The sequence below is a fragment of the Portunus trituberculatus genome, chromosome 20 (genome assembly GCF_017591435.1).
Source record: "Portunus trituberculatus isolate SZX2019 chromosome 20, ASM1759143v1, whole genome shotgun sequence".
Classification (NCBI taxonomy): Eukaryota; Metazoa; Arthropoda; class Malacostraca; order Decapoda; family Portunidae; genus Portunus; species Portunus trituberculatus.
Genome location: NC_059274.1, coordinates 8,650,562 through 8,667,500, shown reverse-complemented (window position 1 = coordinate 8,667,500; position 16,939 = coordinate 8,650,562). Strand labels below are relative to the sequence as shown.

The window sequence follows — 16,939 nt, the reverse complement described above, 5'->3', positions numbered from 1 at the left end:
CGGTCAGTGTGTCACGAGAGGAATTCTTTTTTATGGGAGACTCAGTTATTTTTTTTTTATTTGTCTATTTTTTTTTATTTTAGCTATTTTATATATCGATACGTATTTAACGGTTTTTCTTCGAGGTTTTGTGGTTTCTTGTGATGTATTTAGGGTATATTGTAATTTTTGCTAGAGAGAGAGAGAGAGAGAGAGAGAGAGAGAGAGAGCTTCCTTCCTTCCTTCATTTCTTCCTTTTCTCTCTCTCTCTCTCTCTCTCTCTCTCTCTCTCTCTCTCTCTCTCTCTCTCTCTCTCACACACATATCTATTGTCTCTCATTTATTAATCTGTGTTAATTCCTTTTTTTTTTTCAGACCAGGGAAGAGAAATGGGTGAGCGTTGACCTTTCCTGACCCAGCTTACTCACCGGTCAACTCTCAACATGGAGTACGAGAAGGTAAGGTCAAAATTACAATAGTGAACTTCTCCTACCTCGCCCTTATGAGTTTTGTTATGACTTCTTGTACTCTTTCTTTTCTTTTAATTTTTCGTTGTTCTCTCTCTCTCTCTCTCTCTCTCTCTCTCTCTCTCTCTCTCTCTCTCTCTCTCTCTCTCTCTCTGGTCGTGTTAGAATTTTTGCTCATAATCTTTTTTTTCTGTCTTTCGTTTCTTATTTCTTCACCCGTTTCGTCTTGGTCGTGTTAACCCTTTCAGTACGATGACAAGTTTCGATTTTCATTCTGCTTACTATTTGATGATTTTATACAGCTTCAGAAACTTGTAAGGGGGGATTGAAATAGTGAAGACTCTGGCCATTAATCTTCTGACCTTAAAGACCTTTCCCAATGTCAATAAAATCGTATAATCGTACCCAAAAACTCATGGTAAAAATGCGTCCCAGTACTGAAAGGGTTAGATTCCCACCCTGTTCATCTTTTTCTTTCTATTTTCTTATCCTTTTTTATCTTATTATCTTATCTTCTTATCCTTTTTATCTTCTTTTCCTACTTTCTTATTCTTTTATCTTTTTTCTTATCTTTTTGATTGTGTTGAATTTTCATCCTGTTCGTCTTTTTTTTTCTTGTTTTTCTATCTTTTTTTATATTCCTTTCATCTGATAAAGTTAATTTCCTCTACCTTTGTTTTGTTGTTCTTGTTGTTTTTTCTCTCTTTCGTCAGTATCGTGAAAAAAAATCCCCTTTTTAACCTTAATCTACCTTTGTTTTCGTTTCCTCAGTCAAGTAATTAACGTTTCTCTGCGGCCCTACACAGACAACACAAACGTTTAGGTGTACATGTGTTTTCCATTGTGCATTTCCTCTCATTGTCTCTCCTCGTTCACGCCAACACGCGGCAAAAACTTCAACAAAACGGCGTAAAGCAGAAAAGTCCTTCCTCTGTAGTGACGATAACCTTGGCTGTCCCTGCAGTGATGCCAACCCAGTGCTCCAACCCAAGGCCGTGTGTAGAGAGTGAAAATGGGTGAGAGGAGGGAGAGGGAGAGTGTGGGGAATAAAGGATGGGTGGAGGGAGGGAATGAAGGGAGGATACGGTAGTGTGGGTAAAATACGATAAAACTCTGACACGTGACTGACTTACATGGGTGTGTCCGCTGTATTTACCCCCTCAGTACTGGGACGCATTTTTACCTTGAGTTTTGGGTGTAATTAGACGATATTATCTGCATTAGAAAGGGATCATGGAGGTCAGAGGATTAATAGCCATAGTCTTCACTGTTTTAATACCCACATAAGTTTCTGAAGCCGTATAAAATCACCAAATAGTAAGCAGAATGAATATGAAAACGTGGCCTGGTACTGAAGGTGTTAAAAAGGACCAGATTCTATTTCCAGTACACAGGCACGTATTCTGAAAAGTTCTGTTCTCACTCCACTGTTTTTCAAGGCCCAGAAATAGTCAGCCGGATTGTGGAGACTTTTGCATCATGTCTTCTCCTAATGCATTCTTTTCCTACTTTTATCATCTCTATCTTCTTCCTCTTCTCATCTTCTGATTTTTATCTTCTCTACTTATCTCGGAAAGTATACAAGCAGGGAGAGAGAGAGAGAGAGAGAGAGAGAAGTAGAGAGAGAGAGAGAGAGAGAGAGAGAGAGAGAGAGAAAGTACCTCACGTTTCATGGTGATGGCAAACTGCTATTAAACTCACTAGACGGGAACAAGACGCTTATAGAGAGTGAGATCCAGTGCCGTGAAGCAAACAAAATAATCCTGAGCCCGAAATTGGAAACGCTTTTGGTTCTAAAGACTAGACAGGCCACAGAGAAACACAATCTTGAGCCTTAAATTGGAAACCCTTTGGCTCTAAAGACTGGAGACAGGCCACAGAGAAATGAAATATAGACTCAGAGACTTCAGGATGTGAAGTGAAGGGAATTAAGGAGAGGAGTGCCTAGTTGTAACTGTAAACAAGGGAGGTGTGGCTAGAAGATTAATAGGAGAGATTTAGGGTTAACTAACGTAGGGAGGAGTAGGAGATAGAAAGTATGTGGCCATGAGAGGAGCGTAACTTAAGGCATTTTCACACGTGTCAATATGCGACTGAAATTGCAAGTCGCCAGAAGTATCGACAGAGCCCTTCTAGTCGGAACACGTTCACACATAGCGACTAGGAAGTATTGGCTGGTTGGCGAGTAGTGAATGTAAACAAACAGCTACCCAACAAGATGTCTTCCTCCGGTGATGATCAAATTAGATCATCACAAGTATTCAATCCTCCCCTCCAACAACACGCTGCATAGAGGGAAACAGTCCTTGGGGAGTGGCAGCGATCTCATCGAACGTCGATTTGCGTAAGCTTTTTTTGCTGTATGATTCATTATTAGGGTCCCAGATGTGTTTTTTTTCCTTCACCAACTCCAACATCTTCACTACATCTGGACACCACGTTTTGAAACCTTTCTCCCGACGTCACAACGTAAACAAAGTCGCAAATCGACTGAAAAGACCAACATATTGTTCTTGTTTTGCGACTGATTTCTCCAGTCACTAGGCATCAATATTCAGTCGGAAACTCTACCCACTTGCAATTTCAGTCTCATATTGACATGTGTGAACCCGCCTTTACATTATCCTAGCCCCCGAAAAAAGAAGGGCTTAATAAATACACTCAGAAACATAATAGAATGTAGCCTCAAAACAAAGCCTTATAGAATCAAACAACAATGCATTATTCTACTCAAAAACCGGACATAGATATTGGATTATTCCTCAGAATCACGCAAACACTATAAAACCCATAACTACACACCAAAACGTAATAGAATGTAGCCTCAAAACAAAACCTTATGCAACCAAACTACGCATTATTCTATCTAAAAACCGTAGGCTACAGAGATATTGGATTATGCGTCATAAACACAAAAACTAAAAAAAAAAAAAGAAAAAAATCATAACTACATACAAAAACGTAATAGAATGTAACCTCAAATAGAACCAAACAACAACGCATTATTCTACTCAAAAACTGTACACATGCATTACACTCAAGCACTGGCCGCGTCAACAGACACACACACACACACACACACACACACACACACACACACACACACACACACACACACACACACACACAAACACACACACAAAAAAAAGTAGCGGAATGCAGTACATCCACTCCTCTTAAACTGGAAATGAAGAGGAAGTGACATAGTTGAGCGAAGAGCGTGAGAGTGTAGCTGTGTTAATGCCGGGCTGAGAATGCGAGAATGACGCTAAATACACGACTCAGAGATAAAAACGGAAAGTTAGGCAGAGAACATGAGACTGTAGGATTGCAGATACGGCGATGTCAGACTGGGATGTGAAGATTGATGGTTCCAGACACGAGAAGAGGAAGGTTTAAGTCACAAGCACCTGTAAGAATGAGGCAAGCAAGAATAGAAGAGGAGAGACACATGAAAGAAACTTGAGAGGATGTATTTAAAAGAAGGAATAGATGGGGGATGTGAAGATTAATGACTTAAGATACGAAAAGAGAGAGATTAAAATGGTTGCATTTGAAGAAGACGAGAAAATGGAGATTAAGGAGCGGAAAAAGAGGAAAGAATAGATGTGAATGTAAAGATTAATGGTTCCAAATACGAGAGGAGAAAGTGACAGACACTCTTAGAAAGAGCATAAGAGAGAAACAAACGAAGAAAAGAAACCTAGAGAGAGAGAGAGAGAGAGAGAGAGAGAGAGAGAGAGAGAGAGAGAGAGAGAGAGAGAGAGAGAGATGGGGAAGAAAAACAGACATTATACACAGAAAGAAGTAAAAACAAGAAATATTAGGGAGAAAAGAAGGAACAGATAAAAGACTAACAGAGGAAGAAGAGAAACCACCCTCCTATTTGTTAACAGACATTAAAAGCGAATATGATAAAGAAAGAAGAGGAGGAGGAGGAGGAGCAAGAGGAAGAGGAAGAGGAAGAGAGAAAGAAAACAGCCAGAGAGGAAGAAGAGAAACTACCGTCATATTGTAGAAGGAATATGCTTTAAAAGCGAGAATGATAAAGAAAGAAGAGGAAGAGGAAGAGAAAGAAAAACAGCAAAAGAGGAAGAAGAGAAACCATCCTCAATAAAAGCGAGAATGATAAAGAAAGAGGAGAAGGAGGAGGAGCAGAAAGAACAAGAGTAAGAAGAAGAGGAGAAGTAACAAGAGAAAGAAGAAGAAGAGAAACCAGGGAGAATGATAAAGGAAGTGAAGGAGAAGGAGGAGCAAGAGGAAGCAAACAACAAGAGAAAGAGAAGAAGAGAAACCAAACCACCCTCGTGTATACCTGTAGTCTGCGAAAGGTGCCTCTCATTGATTCTCACAACGTGGCAACTCTGGGTCGTGCGTGACACTTCCATTCACGGGCGCCACCACCACCACCATCATCAGCAGACTCACACAGCCAGCGAGGCACCGGAGGCAGTTACTGTAGTAGAGTTCCCGCAACTGTCGGGCTGGAAAGGTGGGGTTTCGCGTGCTCCTCAAACCCTCATCTCCACTCTCCCTTACCATAACCCAATCCAGAAATGCTTTGCCCTCTCACCACTACTTTCAAAGGCCACAGAGATGATTAGCCGGGTTCTCAAGAGTGCCTCCCCTTAATACTGTAGAAATTTCGTTGATGTGTCATTAGAATCGTAAGAAAACTATGCATTGAAATCCCGTGTCACTTCAACTAGAGCCTTTGGAATGTAATGGACGTGCGGGGCAAGTATTTCCGATTATAGTTATGAGGGAAAAAAAGAAAGAAAACTGATTGATGAGTGTTCATGTGAGTGTTATTAGTTCTGTAGGTGACTTTTCGTGTGTGTGAACGTGGTGATAGGTAATAATTGAGACATTGACAGTGGAAAGGTTAAAAAGTTTAAGTGTTTGTTCTTGAAATGCGTGACTTGATTAATGGAATAGAGGATAAAAAGTAACTGAAACATGTGGAATATTGGAAAGTGTGTGTATTTAAAGATATTTTAGTTATGGAATGAGAGGAAAAGAGAATGACAATGATGATACAACACAAAACTGTTATTTTAACGATGGAATGAAAATAAAAACAATTGAAACGTGGAAAACTTTAAAGTGTGTAGTTTAAAGACATTTCAACAATAGAGAGAAAAAATACAAAGTGATGATATAATTCAGAACTGCGATTTTTTTGGCAATAGAAAGGAAGGAAAAAATAACAAAACAAGAAAAAAAAGGTTGAAATAAGGCAATGTTTAGTGGAAGAGGGAAAACGTACGTTTTGAGACATGTTAATGAAAGAATGAAAGAAAAAAAACAATACAAAGCGACGATATAATTCAGAATTGCGATTTTTGGCAATGGAATTATTAAAAAAAAAAAGAGCAAAGCAAGGAAAATACAATGGAATGAGAGGAAAAACAATATGATATCGGTGATACAACTCAGAACTGACTTTTGGCCGATGGAATGGATAAAAAAAAAAAAAGAACAAAACAAGAAAAAAAAGTTGAAATATGCCAGAATGTTTTGTGGAAGAGGAAAATTGTTTATTGTTTGATACTTGCATGACCTCACGAGTACAGAGGGATTGGGGAAGGGGAAGAGGGAAGTGGGTACGTGAGGGAAGAGAAAAGATCGGGGAACAGCTTTTATAACTGTGATACCAGCCAAAATTGTGAAGCTATAACCGATGAAGTGAAGGGAGGAAGGAGTCAAAACACACCGGAAGAGTTTTGTGGGTGTGGAAAATATGTACCGCTCTTGTGACTGAAGAGAGTTATGAAACGGGGAAAGAAAAACAGAAAGGAGCCAAAAAAGAAAGAAAAAAACAGTGGTGTGTGTTTGAAGTTTCTGTGACGCGAATAGAAATGAAAGGCGAGAGTGAAAAAAAAGAAGAAAAAAAGAAAAAGGCATTTATATATGTTTACAAGGAGGTTACGTATGTGTGTGTGTGTGTGTGTGTGTGTGTGTAGGTCGCCTGGTGGTGGATCGGCAGTAAGTCAAGTGGAGAAAGCTGTGTGTGTGTGTGTGTGTGTGTGTGTGTGTGTGTGTGTGTGTGTGTGTGTCGCCCCATCGCTTCATTACTCTGAAAAGTAAAGTAATGGAGGGACTTCCGGTGCGGCGAAGAAGGAGAGAGAGAGAGAGAGAGAGAGAGAGAGAGAGAGAGAGAGACTTTGGCTTCGTTCAAGATTACCATTATTTCTTTCTTTTTCCTTTTTTTTTTTTTTTTTTTGCTTTTTTGTGTTTTTTGCTTCCTACACTTTCCTTTTCCTTTCGTTTATTCCTCTCTCTCTCTCTCTCTCTCTCTCTCTCTCTCTCTCTCTCTCTCTCTCTCTCTCTCTCTCTCTCTCTCTCTCATTTCTGTATCCTTTTCCCTTCACTTTCCTCCTTTTTTCTTATCTTTCTCCCTCTCCCTTATGCTGCATTTAAATCCCTCCCCTTTCTCCTCCCTTTTTCCTCTTTTCCTTCACTTCCTCCCTTTTTACCTTCTTTCCTTCGTTTCCCTTTCTCCTTCCCTCCCTCACTCCCTCCATTAACCTCTCTATCTTGTTTTACCTTCGTTTTTATCCTTCTCTTCTTTCATCCTTCTCTCTCTTCCCTTCCTTTACAACAAATCTTCTACCGCTTGTTCTTTTATGGTGTTTCTTCGTGTGACTTCCTCTCTCTCTCTCTCTCTCTCTCTCTCTCTCTCTCTCTCTCTCTCTCTCTCTCTCTCTCTCTCTCTCTCTCTCTCTCTCTCTCTCTCTCTCTCTCTCTCTCTCTCTCTCTCTCTCCCCTTCACTAACCTCCGCCAAGAGAGACTGTGGGAAACCTTTCTAACTGATGATGAGGTCGAGTGAAGTACTAACTCTCTCTCTCTCTCTCTCTCTCTCTCTCTCTCTCTCTCTCTCTCTCTCTCTCTCTCTCTCTCTCTCTCTCTCTCTCTCTCTCTGAACAACAATGACGTAAAAAAGGTTCAGTAATTGCTTCGTTTTCGGAAATGCTGATGAATGAATGATTGAATGAATGAGAGAGAGAGAGAGAGAGAGAGAGAGAGAGAGAGAGAGAGAGAGAGAGAGAAGATTATTAGTTTATTATACGTTCAGTCTCTCTCTCTCTCTCTCTCTCTCTCTCTCTCTCTCTCTCTCTCTCTCTCTCTCTCTGTTTCTTCCCGCGCCTGGCCCGGTGCTCAGCCTCCCGCGGGGTGGGTGTGCGGGCGTGGGAGCGCGTCACCTCCCTGAGCTTTGCGGAAGTACTGCGCTGGGAGTCGAACTGTGGAATTCTAAAATTACGGTGACTCACAGCAGGATTATTAGGTCTGGTGCCGCGAGGAGCAGCGAGTGTGCCGCGCTGGTGCCTGGCCTGGCGAGGCGCGGCCACTGACCACGTCCGACGACCAGCGACCAGCCGCCACCCACCGGCCCATCTCCCCCGCCCATCCCCAGAGACTTGGGCCGCGGTGAGCCTCAAGTGGAACACGTCACCCTTCGCCTCCCTTCCTATCTGCTCGGCAATCCGCCTCGCTGATTTAGCGCGAGGCGGGGCACGGCGCTCCCCGCCTCGCCTGGCCGTGACTGAGGCGCCGTAAGACTCGGGCGTTGTGCGGCAGGATGTCATGCCTGTGTGGCGAGGGCGAGGGTGGCGGTGACAGCGGCGACGACTGGCGGCGGCGAGGCAGCGTTACCACTTACTACTGGAGCCCAAACATCGCTGCCTCCACCCTCACCACGCGATCCTTTGGCGTGTCCTTCCGGCGAGGCTGGCAGGAGCTGGAGGGCCGCGTGGGGGAGCCGCGCGTGCTGGGCCTGTCGCCCCCCGTGCCGCCCGGCCTGTACTCCTGCTACCTGGAGGCCACGGCGGGTCGCGCCGTGCAACACGATGGCGCCTCCTGCTCCTCGGGTACCATGTCCTCGGGAGTATCCTCCTGGCCCGACGCCGCACAGCGCTCTCGCTCCCCGTCATCCTCCCGTGGTTCTCCGCCCCGCCGCCGCTCCCCCAGCCAACCCCGCCGCCGCCCCTCCAGCCTGGCGCCCACCAAACCCCCACGACGTAGCAGACATCGTTCCCTGGAACCCACGGGAGCCGCTTCCACGCGCTGGGCGCCGCCTAGCCCGCCGCTTACCTCAGGAAGCGAAACTCTAGGAAGGTCATCTCGCTCACGAGGACGTCAGGCAGGAGAGGGCGTGGCCCGCGCTCACAGCCTGGGCCGCCTGTCGCTGCCCCGTCCTCACCCGCGTCCCCCGGCCAGGAGCAGGAGGCCGTCAGCAGCACTGAGCCCAGTACGTTCCTCCACTCTCTGATATGTTACAGCGGTGCAGTGGTGAAGTGCCGGGCCGGGCACGTCAGTCGTGGCGAGTGTGACGGTGTGCCGCCACGCGTCACTGGGTTCACGTGTAAGCCTTACCTTGAGTCAGGTCACTGTGTTCAGGACAGCGGCAGCATCTTGCGTGACGCTCTCTCGTATTCAGTCTGGCTCGGAAGAGTGACATAATTTCTAGGCCGCGGATGGCGTGGAGTTTGCGGCGTCTGGGCGTGCGGGCCTGTTGGTGCTCACCGCCGGCCGGCACCGCCACGCCAGGCCTCGCACTCCTGTTTTCATGGAGAGCGGCGGCTGTAAGGAGTGGGAGAGACACAGGGAGAGAGGGAGGGGGTCAGGGGGCGGAGTCGCCGCTCCAGATATCTCCTTTACACAGCCACAGGACTATTGTGCCTTCCACGGCCACCACCAGGCGTACGCACTCAGGTGTGGCGGGCTGCTGAACCTCAGCAGCTCCTCAGCAGTGAGGTGCGGCGCTCAGAGTTAGACCTATGGCTGAGTTAGGCTAGAGAAGTTCCAGGAGTAAATGTGCATGAAATGAGGAAGCCTAGGGCTTAGCGTGTTAGATTAAAAGAAAGAATGTTAAAGCTTAACATGATCGAGGGAACAAGGAATGTTACAGCAGCGTGTTGGAAAAGATGGTACGTTAAGATTTTACATTACAAAATAATGGCACACTGGAACTTACCATGAAAAGACAACCTCTTTATTCTAATACAAGCCTCATTTCGTACATTTCAATCCACTACTCACGCTGGTGACACTAATAAGTCGCTGCCAGATAAGAACACACATTACTTAAGTTCTCTCTGGTGCACCTGTTAGGGGAAGTGAGGTGCCAAACTCCGCCAGACTGTTTGACTCGACACACTATGGCCATGGCTGCCAAGTCCTAGAACGGTTAAGTAAAGCCTATACTTTACTGACTTCCCTCTTTCCCTGCACGTCGCCTCTCAGTGAACGCAGGAAAGAGATAGGAAGAAAACAACATTTTGACGAGAGAGAGAGAGAGAGAGAGAGAGAGAGAGAGAGGATGTTAATGAGCAGCTCAGTTTCCCACAACCTTATTTTCCTGACCTGCTGTTTGAAAAAATCGTTGTACAGGTCATCTAATGTTTTTTGTCCATGTTTTCTTTATTACATTAGAAAGTATAATTATAGTGATGTGTTGCGGGGAGAAGGAGGAGGAGGAGAAGTGCTTGGTCAAGGAAGAAGGAAGAAAGATTAGAAGAGTCATAGAGGAGAATGAGAGAGAGGAAGAGGAGTGTGCTGTGGTCATGTTGGAGATTAAGAAAAGTAAAAGAAAGATGAAGGGAGGAAAATATAAAAGGTTGTTTGGGAGAAGGAGGAAAAAGAAGGAAGAAAAAATATAATATGAGAGAGAGAGAGAGAGAGAGAGAGAGTGTGTGTACGCAAAGGGGTCGATAGAACGAAAATAACATTACGGTGATGGTGGTGGTGGTGGTGGAAGATAAGAAGTGATAAAGATAAAAAGAAAAGAATAAAGTAGAGGATGAGGAGGAGGAGGATGGCCGAGTATAGTTCCTGCTGCCACTCCCAGACATTGAAGGAACTGACCAAACCTGTAAAGCCGCGAGGAGGAGGAGGAGGAGGTGGTGGTGGTGGTGCAAGTTAGCCAATGTCATCCAGTCTATCGTTGTTGTTAAGTAGTAGTAGTAGTAGTAGTAGTAGTTCTAGATATAGTTCATCTTATTGGCATATCCATTAACTGACGAATCCATTACACACACACACACACACACACACACACACAGAGAGAGAGAGAGAGAGAGAGAGAGAGAGAGTCACCGCCACCGCTGACCGACTATACCAAGCCGCAAGAATGCTAAGGAGGAATAGGAGGGGGGAGGAGGAGGAGGAGGAGAAGCAAACAGCCCGCCACCGCCCTGGGACACGCCCTTGGCTATTCCACGCCCATCTCTCAGCCTTGGAAGGGACGCGGCGTGGACCCAGAGAGAGAGAGAGAGAGAGTAGTTTGACAGGCTTATAATGACAGATATTATAATGGACAGGAATTTTACACACACGCACGAGAGAGAGAGAGAGAGAGAGAGAGAGAGAGAGAGAGAGAGATTACGAATGAATAAAGAACTCGGTATAATTAACATAATAGAATAGATACAGGAGCAGCAGCAGCAGCGCAACAACAACAACAACAACAACAAAATTAGAAAGAAATATATGAAAAGAATTAGGTCGGAATGTTACGACGGGGAAATGAAGGAAGGAAGGAAGGAAGGAAGGAGTCTAGTTTTGTGGGTCAGGTCAGATGTCAGTAGGAGCCCTCACCCCAAGGTCATGCCGGGGGGTCATGAACACAAAGGAACTACAAGGAAGAGCAAGCCAAGTGGAAGGAAGAGGAAGAGGAAACAGTGGTAGAAGGAGGAAGAGGAGGAGGTGGAGGAGGAGGAAGAGATGGAACAAAGATGAAGGAGGAGGAGGAGGAGAAGGATAAATAAAAGATGAAGAAGAAGAAGGAAGAGAAAGATGAACAAATATGAATCGTAAAGGAAGTAATCAAGAGAGAGAGAGAGAGAGAGAGAGAAACAGGGCGGAAACTGAAGCGGAAACCAGTCATGGAGGAAGTGAAGACGGTAAATGGAAGGAAAAAAAGGGAACTATCAATACAAGAGAGAGAGAGAGAGAGAGAGAGCAATGTATGAATTTTATGCCTCCATTCTCTCTCTCTCTCTCTCTCTCTCTCTCTCTCTCTCTCTCTCTCTCTAAATTTTCAAATCTGACACATGTTTGATTTTTTTTTTTTTTTCTTGCAGGGTGACCTCGTTTGGTTTGACCCCGGGCTGGGCTATGTGTTGCCCGGGGAGGTCATGGAGTTCCACAGGGCCGGTCAAGTCATCACTGTCCAGGCTGTCATCGGTGGGAAGGTAGGGCGAGATGAAGACGAATTAATGAAGAGAAAGTAATGAATAATAATAGTGTTGATAGTAGTAGTAGTAGTAGTAGTATAGTAGTAGGGGTGGTGGTGGTGGTGGTAGTAGTAGTAGTAGTAGTAGTAGTAGTAGTAATAGAATGGTGGTAGTAGTAGTAGTGGTGGTAATAGCAGTAGCTGAGGTAGTAGTAGTGGTAGTAGTAGTAGTAGTTGTAGTAGTAGTAGCAGTAGTCCATTCAGTCTGTCTGTCTGTGAATCTGTCAAGTTTCATTTACTATCATATGTAGGTTTGATGGCTTCTTGTGACTTCCTGTATATCATCAATCAGTCAGTGTATCAATTAATCAATCGACTTATCTACCTGTCAACTAGTCCACTCACTCACGTATGCATCTATCTACCCACTTGAAGAACATTAACCAGCTAGCTAGTCATTTATTTGTCTGTCTCTGCAACCATCCATTCATCCATCAATTTATCCATCTATTCCCCTACTGACCCACCAATCCATCCCGGCCAGAGTCATATTCATTCATCTCCTCCTCCTCCTCCTCCTCCTCTTCCTCCTCCTCCTCCTCCTCTTTATTTTCACCTTAGCATCCCTTTAAGCTCCTCTCTCTCTCTCTCTCTCTCTCTCTCTCTCTCTCTCTCTCTGTGTGTGTGTGTGTGTTGCAGGTATTTACTATCTCTCTTTCTCTCTGTGTGTCTCCAGTCGCAGGTGTTCACGCTGACCAACTTGTCCTCGGTAAGGCGTCGGCAGGACTTGGGACCAACAGGAGTGGATGACATGATCGGCCTGAGTGATCTTAACGAGGCGTCTCTTCTGTGGAACCTCAAGATCAGATATGACAAAGAGATGATTTATGTGAGTGGTTGTTTATTTATTTATTGTTCTTGTTCTTGTTTGGTAACATTTCATTTTTTTTCTGTTTATTTTATTTGTTCTTCAGGTACAGATACTCCAAGAACTAGTATCTATAAGTAAAGTAAGAAATTATATATGTTCTAGTTCAGTTATCTATAGCCTTCTCCATATATAAGAACATTTATGTACATATTTCCCATTATCCATACCTAATTAATTTCCTTTTCCTTTCTCTTCTCTCTTCCTTTTTTTTTATCTTATCTATTATTTTCTACACATATAACGTCATAATTCACCTACATGTTTTTCATGATCCATACTTACATTTATTTTATGACCTTAACTTTCTATATGTCTGTGTAATCTGTTCACATTTACCCATAGTGTCCTTCCCTATACAGACTCTTTTGCCCTTACCTTCCTATATCTGTCTATTTGCACACACTCATCATCTATTGACTACAAACACACCTTATCCTGCCTGCATACACTCATACATCATTTCATTCTACTAACTGAAGTACACACATGTCAGTACACTTCCTACACACTTTTGTTAATTTATATTTACTTGTATCCTTTTCCTCTATGCAGACTTACACAGGCAGTAATCTTGTGGCAGTCAACCTATTTCTATTTACTCATATTCTCCTTGCCCATACAGATTTTTCCCTTACCTCTCTATTTATCTGTTTTCCTATTACTTATTTTATTTACTCATATTCTCCTCCCCTATACAGATTTTTTCCCTTACCTCTCTATATCTCTCTATTTGTATTTCCTATTTTATTTACACATTCTCCTTCCCTATACAGATAATTTTTCCCTATCTCTCTCTATATCTGTATTTGTTTTATGTATTTCTGTTTATTCATTTTCTCCTTCCCTATACAGATTTTTCTCTTATCTTTCTATAACTCAGTTTCTATGATCTATTTTGTATTTACCTATATTCTCCCTCCCTATACAGACTTATACAGGCAGCATTCTTGTGGCAGTCAACCCATACCGTATGTTCGACATCTATGGGCTGGATATGGTCAAGAAATATGAGGGACAGATTTTAGGGACGTTACCTCCGTAAGTATTGGTCTGCTGTGGTGTCTTTCATTGTGTTCTGTCACTTTTTTTTCTTTAATTCTGATGTTTTCCTGTTTATATTTGTCCAGTTGTGATGTGGAGGATCTGAGGTTATTTTTTTTTTTGGTTTTGTTTTCTTTCTTTTTTTTTATCTTTTTGTTGTTAAGATCATGTTACAGTAGTCATTTTCAAGTTATATTAGTTTTCTTTTCACCATTGTGTTCATCTGTCTAGTCTGAGATTAAGTTTTGTTACTGTCTTCATATTTTATTTTCTTTGTGCTCTCATTATCATCTTAGTCTCATTGCACTGGTATCTCTTCCATTGTATTAGTTACCTGTGCTGTGCTTGATTCTGGCTGTTGATTCTTTGCTGTGTCTTGTGTCTTGCGTCTTGTGTCTCTCTTGCTTCATGAGTGTGAGATTCTGTATGTCACACTCCTCTCCTTCTCTCTTCCTGGTTCGTTAAGTTTTCTCACACTTTTTTTCCTTCACTTCCTTTTACTTTTTGCTCTTGTTCAACCCTTGATTGCACATACTTATCTTGTCTCCCTTCTCTCCTTCACTTCCTCTCTCTCTCTCTCTCTCTCTCTCTCTCTCTCTCTCTCTCTCTCTCTCTCTCTCTCTCTCTCTCTCTCTCTCTCTCTCTCTCTCTCTCTCTCTCTCTCTCTCTCTCTCTCTCTCTCTCTCTCTCTCTCTCTCTCTCTCTCTCTCTCTCTCTCTCTCTCTCTCTCTCTCTCTCTCTCTCTCTCTCTCTCTCTCTCTCTCTCTCTCTCTCTCTTCCTCTCTCTTTCCATCACTTTTCTCCTTTCCTCTCTCTCTCCATCACTTTTTCTCCCTTCCTCTCTCTCCCTCATCTTTCTTTTCCCCTGTAGCACTTTACTCTCCTCTCTCCCTCCCTCTCCTCTCTCACTCTTCCCTTTCCCTGCCTCTCTTCATTGTCATTAACTATTCTCCTTCCCTCACTTAGCCTCAATCTTCCTTCCTTCCCACACATGGTATCACATTAACCTTGATCTTTCCTTCCTGCAACATCATTCTACTGTTTCAGCATACCTTTTTCCCTCAAGTTTGTCATGTCTTCTAGATTTTTCTTTTAGCCTCTATGTTTTAAAACCCCTTATTGATTTGACAAGTTTGATGATTGAGTGTGTTCCAGTCTACTCTATCTGAGACCTGCTTCTTTCCAGTCTTCTTTTTAAAACCCATCTTTATTAACTCCTATACTGAGATGCATTTTTACCTTGATTTTTGGGTATGATTAGATGATTTTACTTACATTACGAAGGGTTAATGAGGTCAAGAATAATAGCCAGAGTCTTTACTATTCAAATCACAACATATGTTTCTGAAGCTGTATAAAATTATCATATAGTAACCAGAATGAATATGAAAACATGTCCTAGTACTAAAGAGATTAAGCTTGAACCCATTATCTCTTGTCCAGTCTGTATACCATTTAACTCCTCCATTTCCCCAGGCACATCTTTGCCATTGGGTCAGCCGCCTACTCCCGCATGAGTAAGGACTCAATGAACCAGTGTGTTGTAATCAGTGGTGAGTCGGGGGCCGGCAAGACAGAATCCACCAAGCTCATCATGCAATACCTCGCTGCTGTCAACAAAAGTCAGAGCAACCTTATCACTGAGCAGATCCTGGAAGCCTCGCCCTTGCTGGAGTCTTTCGGCAATGCAAAGACCATCAAGAACGACAACTCCTCTCGCTTTGGAAAATATGTAGAGGTTTATTTCAAGGAGTAAGTGTTTTGGTTCTTGGCTTGTCTTTTTATATTGAGGCTTGCAGAGTGAGTGTATTAGTTGGAGGGGGTTTTGGGGGACATTGTAAGGACAGTAAGAGTGACAACTGTTGTTTTAGTGAGTACATGGAGGCTTATTTCAAGGGATAATTGTGTGTGTGTGTGTGTGTGTGTGTGTGTGTGTGTGTGTGTGTGTGTGTGTGTGTGTGTGTGTGTGTGTGTGTGTGTGTGTGTGTGTGTGTGTGTGTGTGTGTGTGTGTATTTACCTAGTTGTAGTTTTACAGGGCCTGGGCTTTATGCTCATGTTGCCCCGTCTCCATATCTACACTTATCTAATCTTACTTTAAAAGTATGCACACTCGTTGCAGACACTACTTCTTCATTCAAACTGTTCCACGTCTCAACACATCTTTGTGGGAAACTATACTTTTTGATATCTCTTACACATCTTCCCTTCCTCAGTTTCTTACTATGTGATCTTGTGCTTTGACTGGCATATTCTTCTCTCAGGATCAAATACTCGTTGTCCACTTGGTCCATTCCGTTTATCAATTTATAAACTTGTATAAGATCCCCTCTCTCCCTTCTCTGCTCCATTGTTGTGTGTGTGTGTGTGTGTGTGTGTGTGTGTGTGTGTGTGTGTGTGTGTGTGTGATGAATTGTCTAGGCCACCTTACTTTGGATATTGTTATAGATAGATTGTATGTTCAGGTTTATTTTATGGAGTAAATGTATTAGTTTTCTTAGTAGTATTTAGTACTAGTTGTATATTACAGGGTTCAAGCAGGGCTCATAGTGACCTGTCTTCTCTAGTGTGTAATTCACCACAACGGTCGCTTGCTGGTCACCCAGCCAGCCTTCTCCATTACGGAGCAAGCTCAGAGCTCATAGACTGATCTTCAGGTAGGACTGAGACCATAATACACTCCACACACCAGGAAAGCAAGGCCACAACCCCTCGAGTTACATCCCATACTACTAGGCAAACAGGGGCTACACATTAAGAGGCTTGTGTGTGTGTGTGTGTGTTTTTCACTGTTTGATCTGCTGCAGTCTCTGACGAGACAGCCAGACGTTACCCTACGGAACGAGCTCAGAGCTCATTATTTCCGATCTTGGGATAGGCCTGAGACCAGGCACACACCACACACCGGGACAACAAGGTCACAACTCCTCGATTTACATCCCGTACCTACTCACTGCTAGGTGAACAGGGGCTACACGTGAAAGGAGACACACCCAAATATCTCCACCCGGCCGGGGAATCGAACCCTGGTCATCTGGCTTGTGAAGCCAGCGCTCTAACCACTGAGCTACCGGGTGTGTGTGTGTGTGTGTGTGTGTGTGTGTGTGTGTGTGTGTGTGTGTGTGTGTGTGTGTAATAGAAAGTGCATAGCTGTGTGAGTGTGGGAAAGATGTATTATATAAGGATTATATATAGTTGTGTGTGTCTTTAGGTAAGAGCAATTAGTGTAAGTCAATAACAATTTAAGATAACTGCCTTCTTGTTCGCCATCACTCTATGTTGCTTTTACTTTCTGTTCATTCTGTTCTTGTTCCCAATATAATTTCTTCATCTCTTTATCCATCCA

General features: G+C 43.4%; 1 protein-coding gene across 3 annotated transcripts in view; it reads left to right on the top strand.

Annotated features, from left to right (window-relative positions):
- The window catches only part of LOC123506565 (unconventional myosin-XV-like), a 98,138-nt gene that overhangs the window by 23,240 nt on the left and 57,959 nt on the right, over positions 1 to 16,939 (top strand). For all 3 annotated transcript variants that reach the window (XM_045258767.1, XM_045258766.1, XM_045258768.1), the window contains exons 2-6: positions 355 to 437; positions 11,532 to 11,642; positions 12,360 to 12,512; positions 13,483 to 13,592; positions 15,072 to 15,347. In XM_045258767.1, coding sequence (XP_045114702.1) covers positions 423 to 437; positions 11,532 to 11,642; positions 12,360 to 12,512; positions 13,483 to 13,592; positions 15,072 to 15,347 — 665 coding nt within the window. In that variant the 5' untranslated portion in view covers positions 355 to 422. The remainder of the gene's footprint in view (positions 1 to 354; positions 438 to 11,531; positions 11,643 to 12,359; positions 12,513 to 13,482; positions 13,593 to 15,071; positions 15,348 to 16,939) is intronic.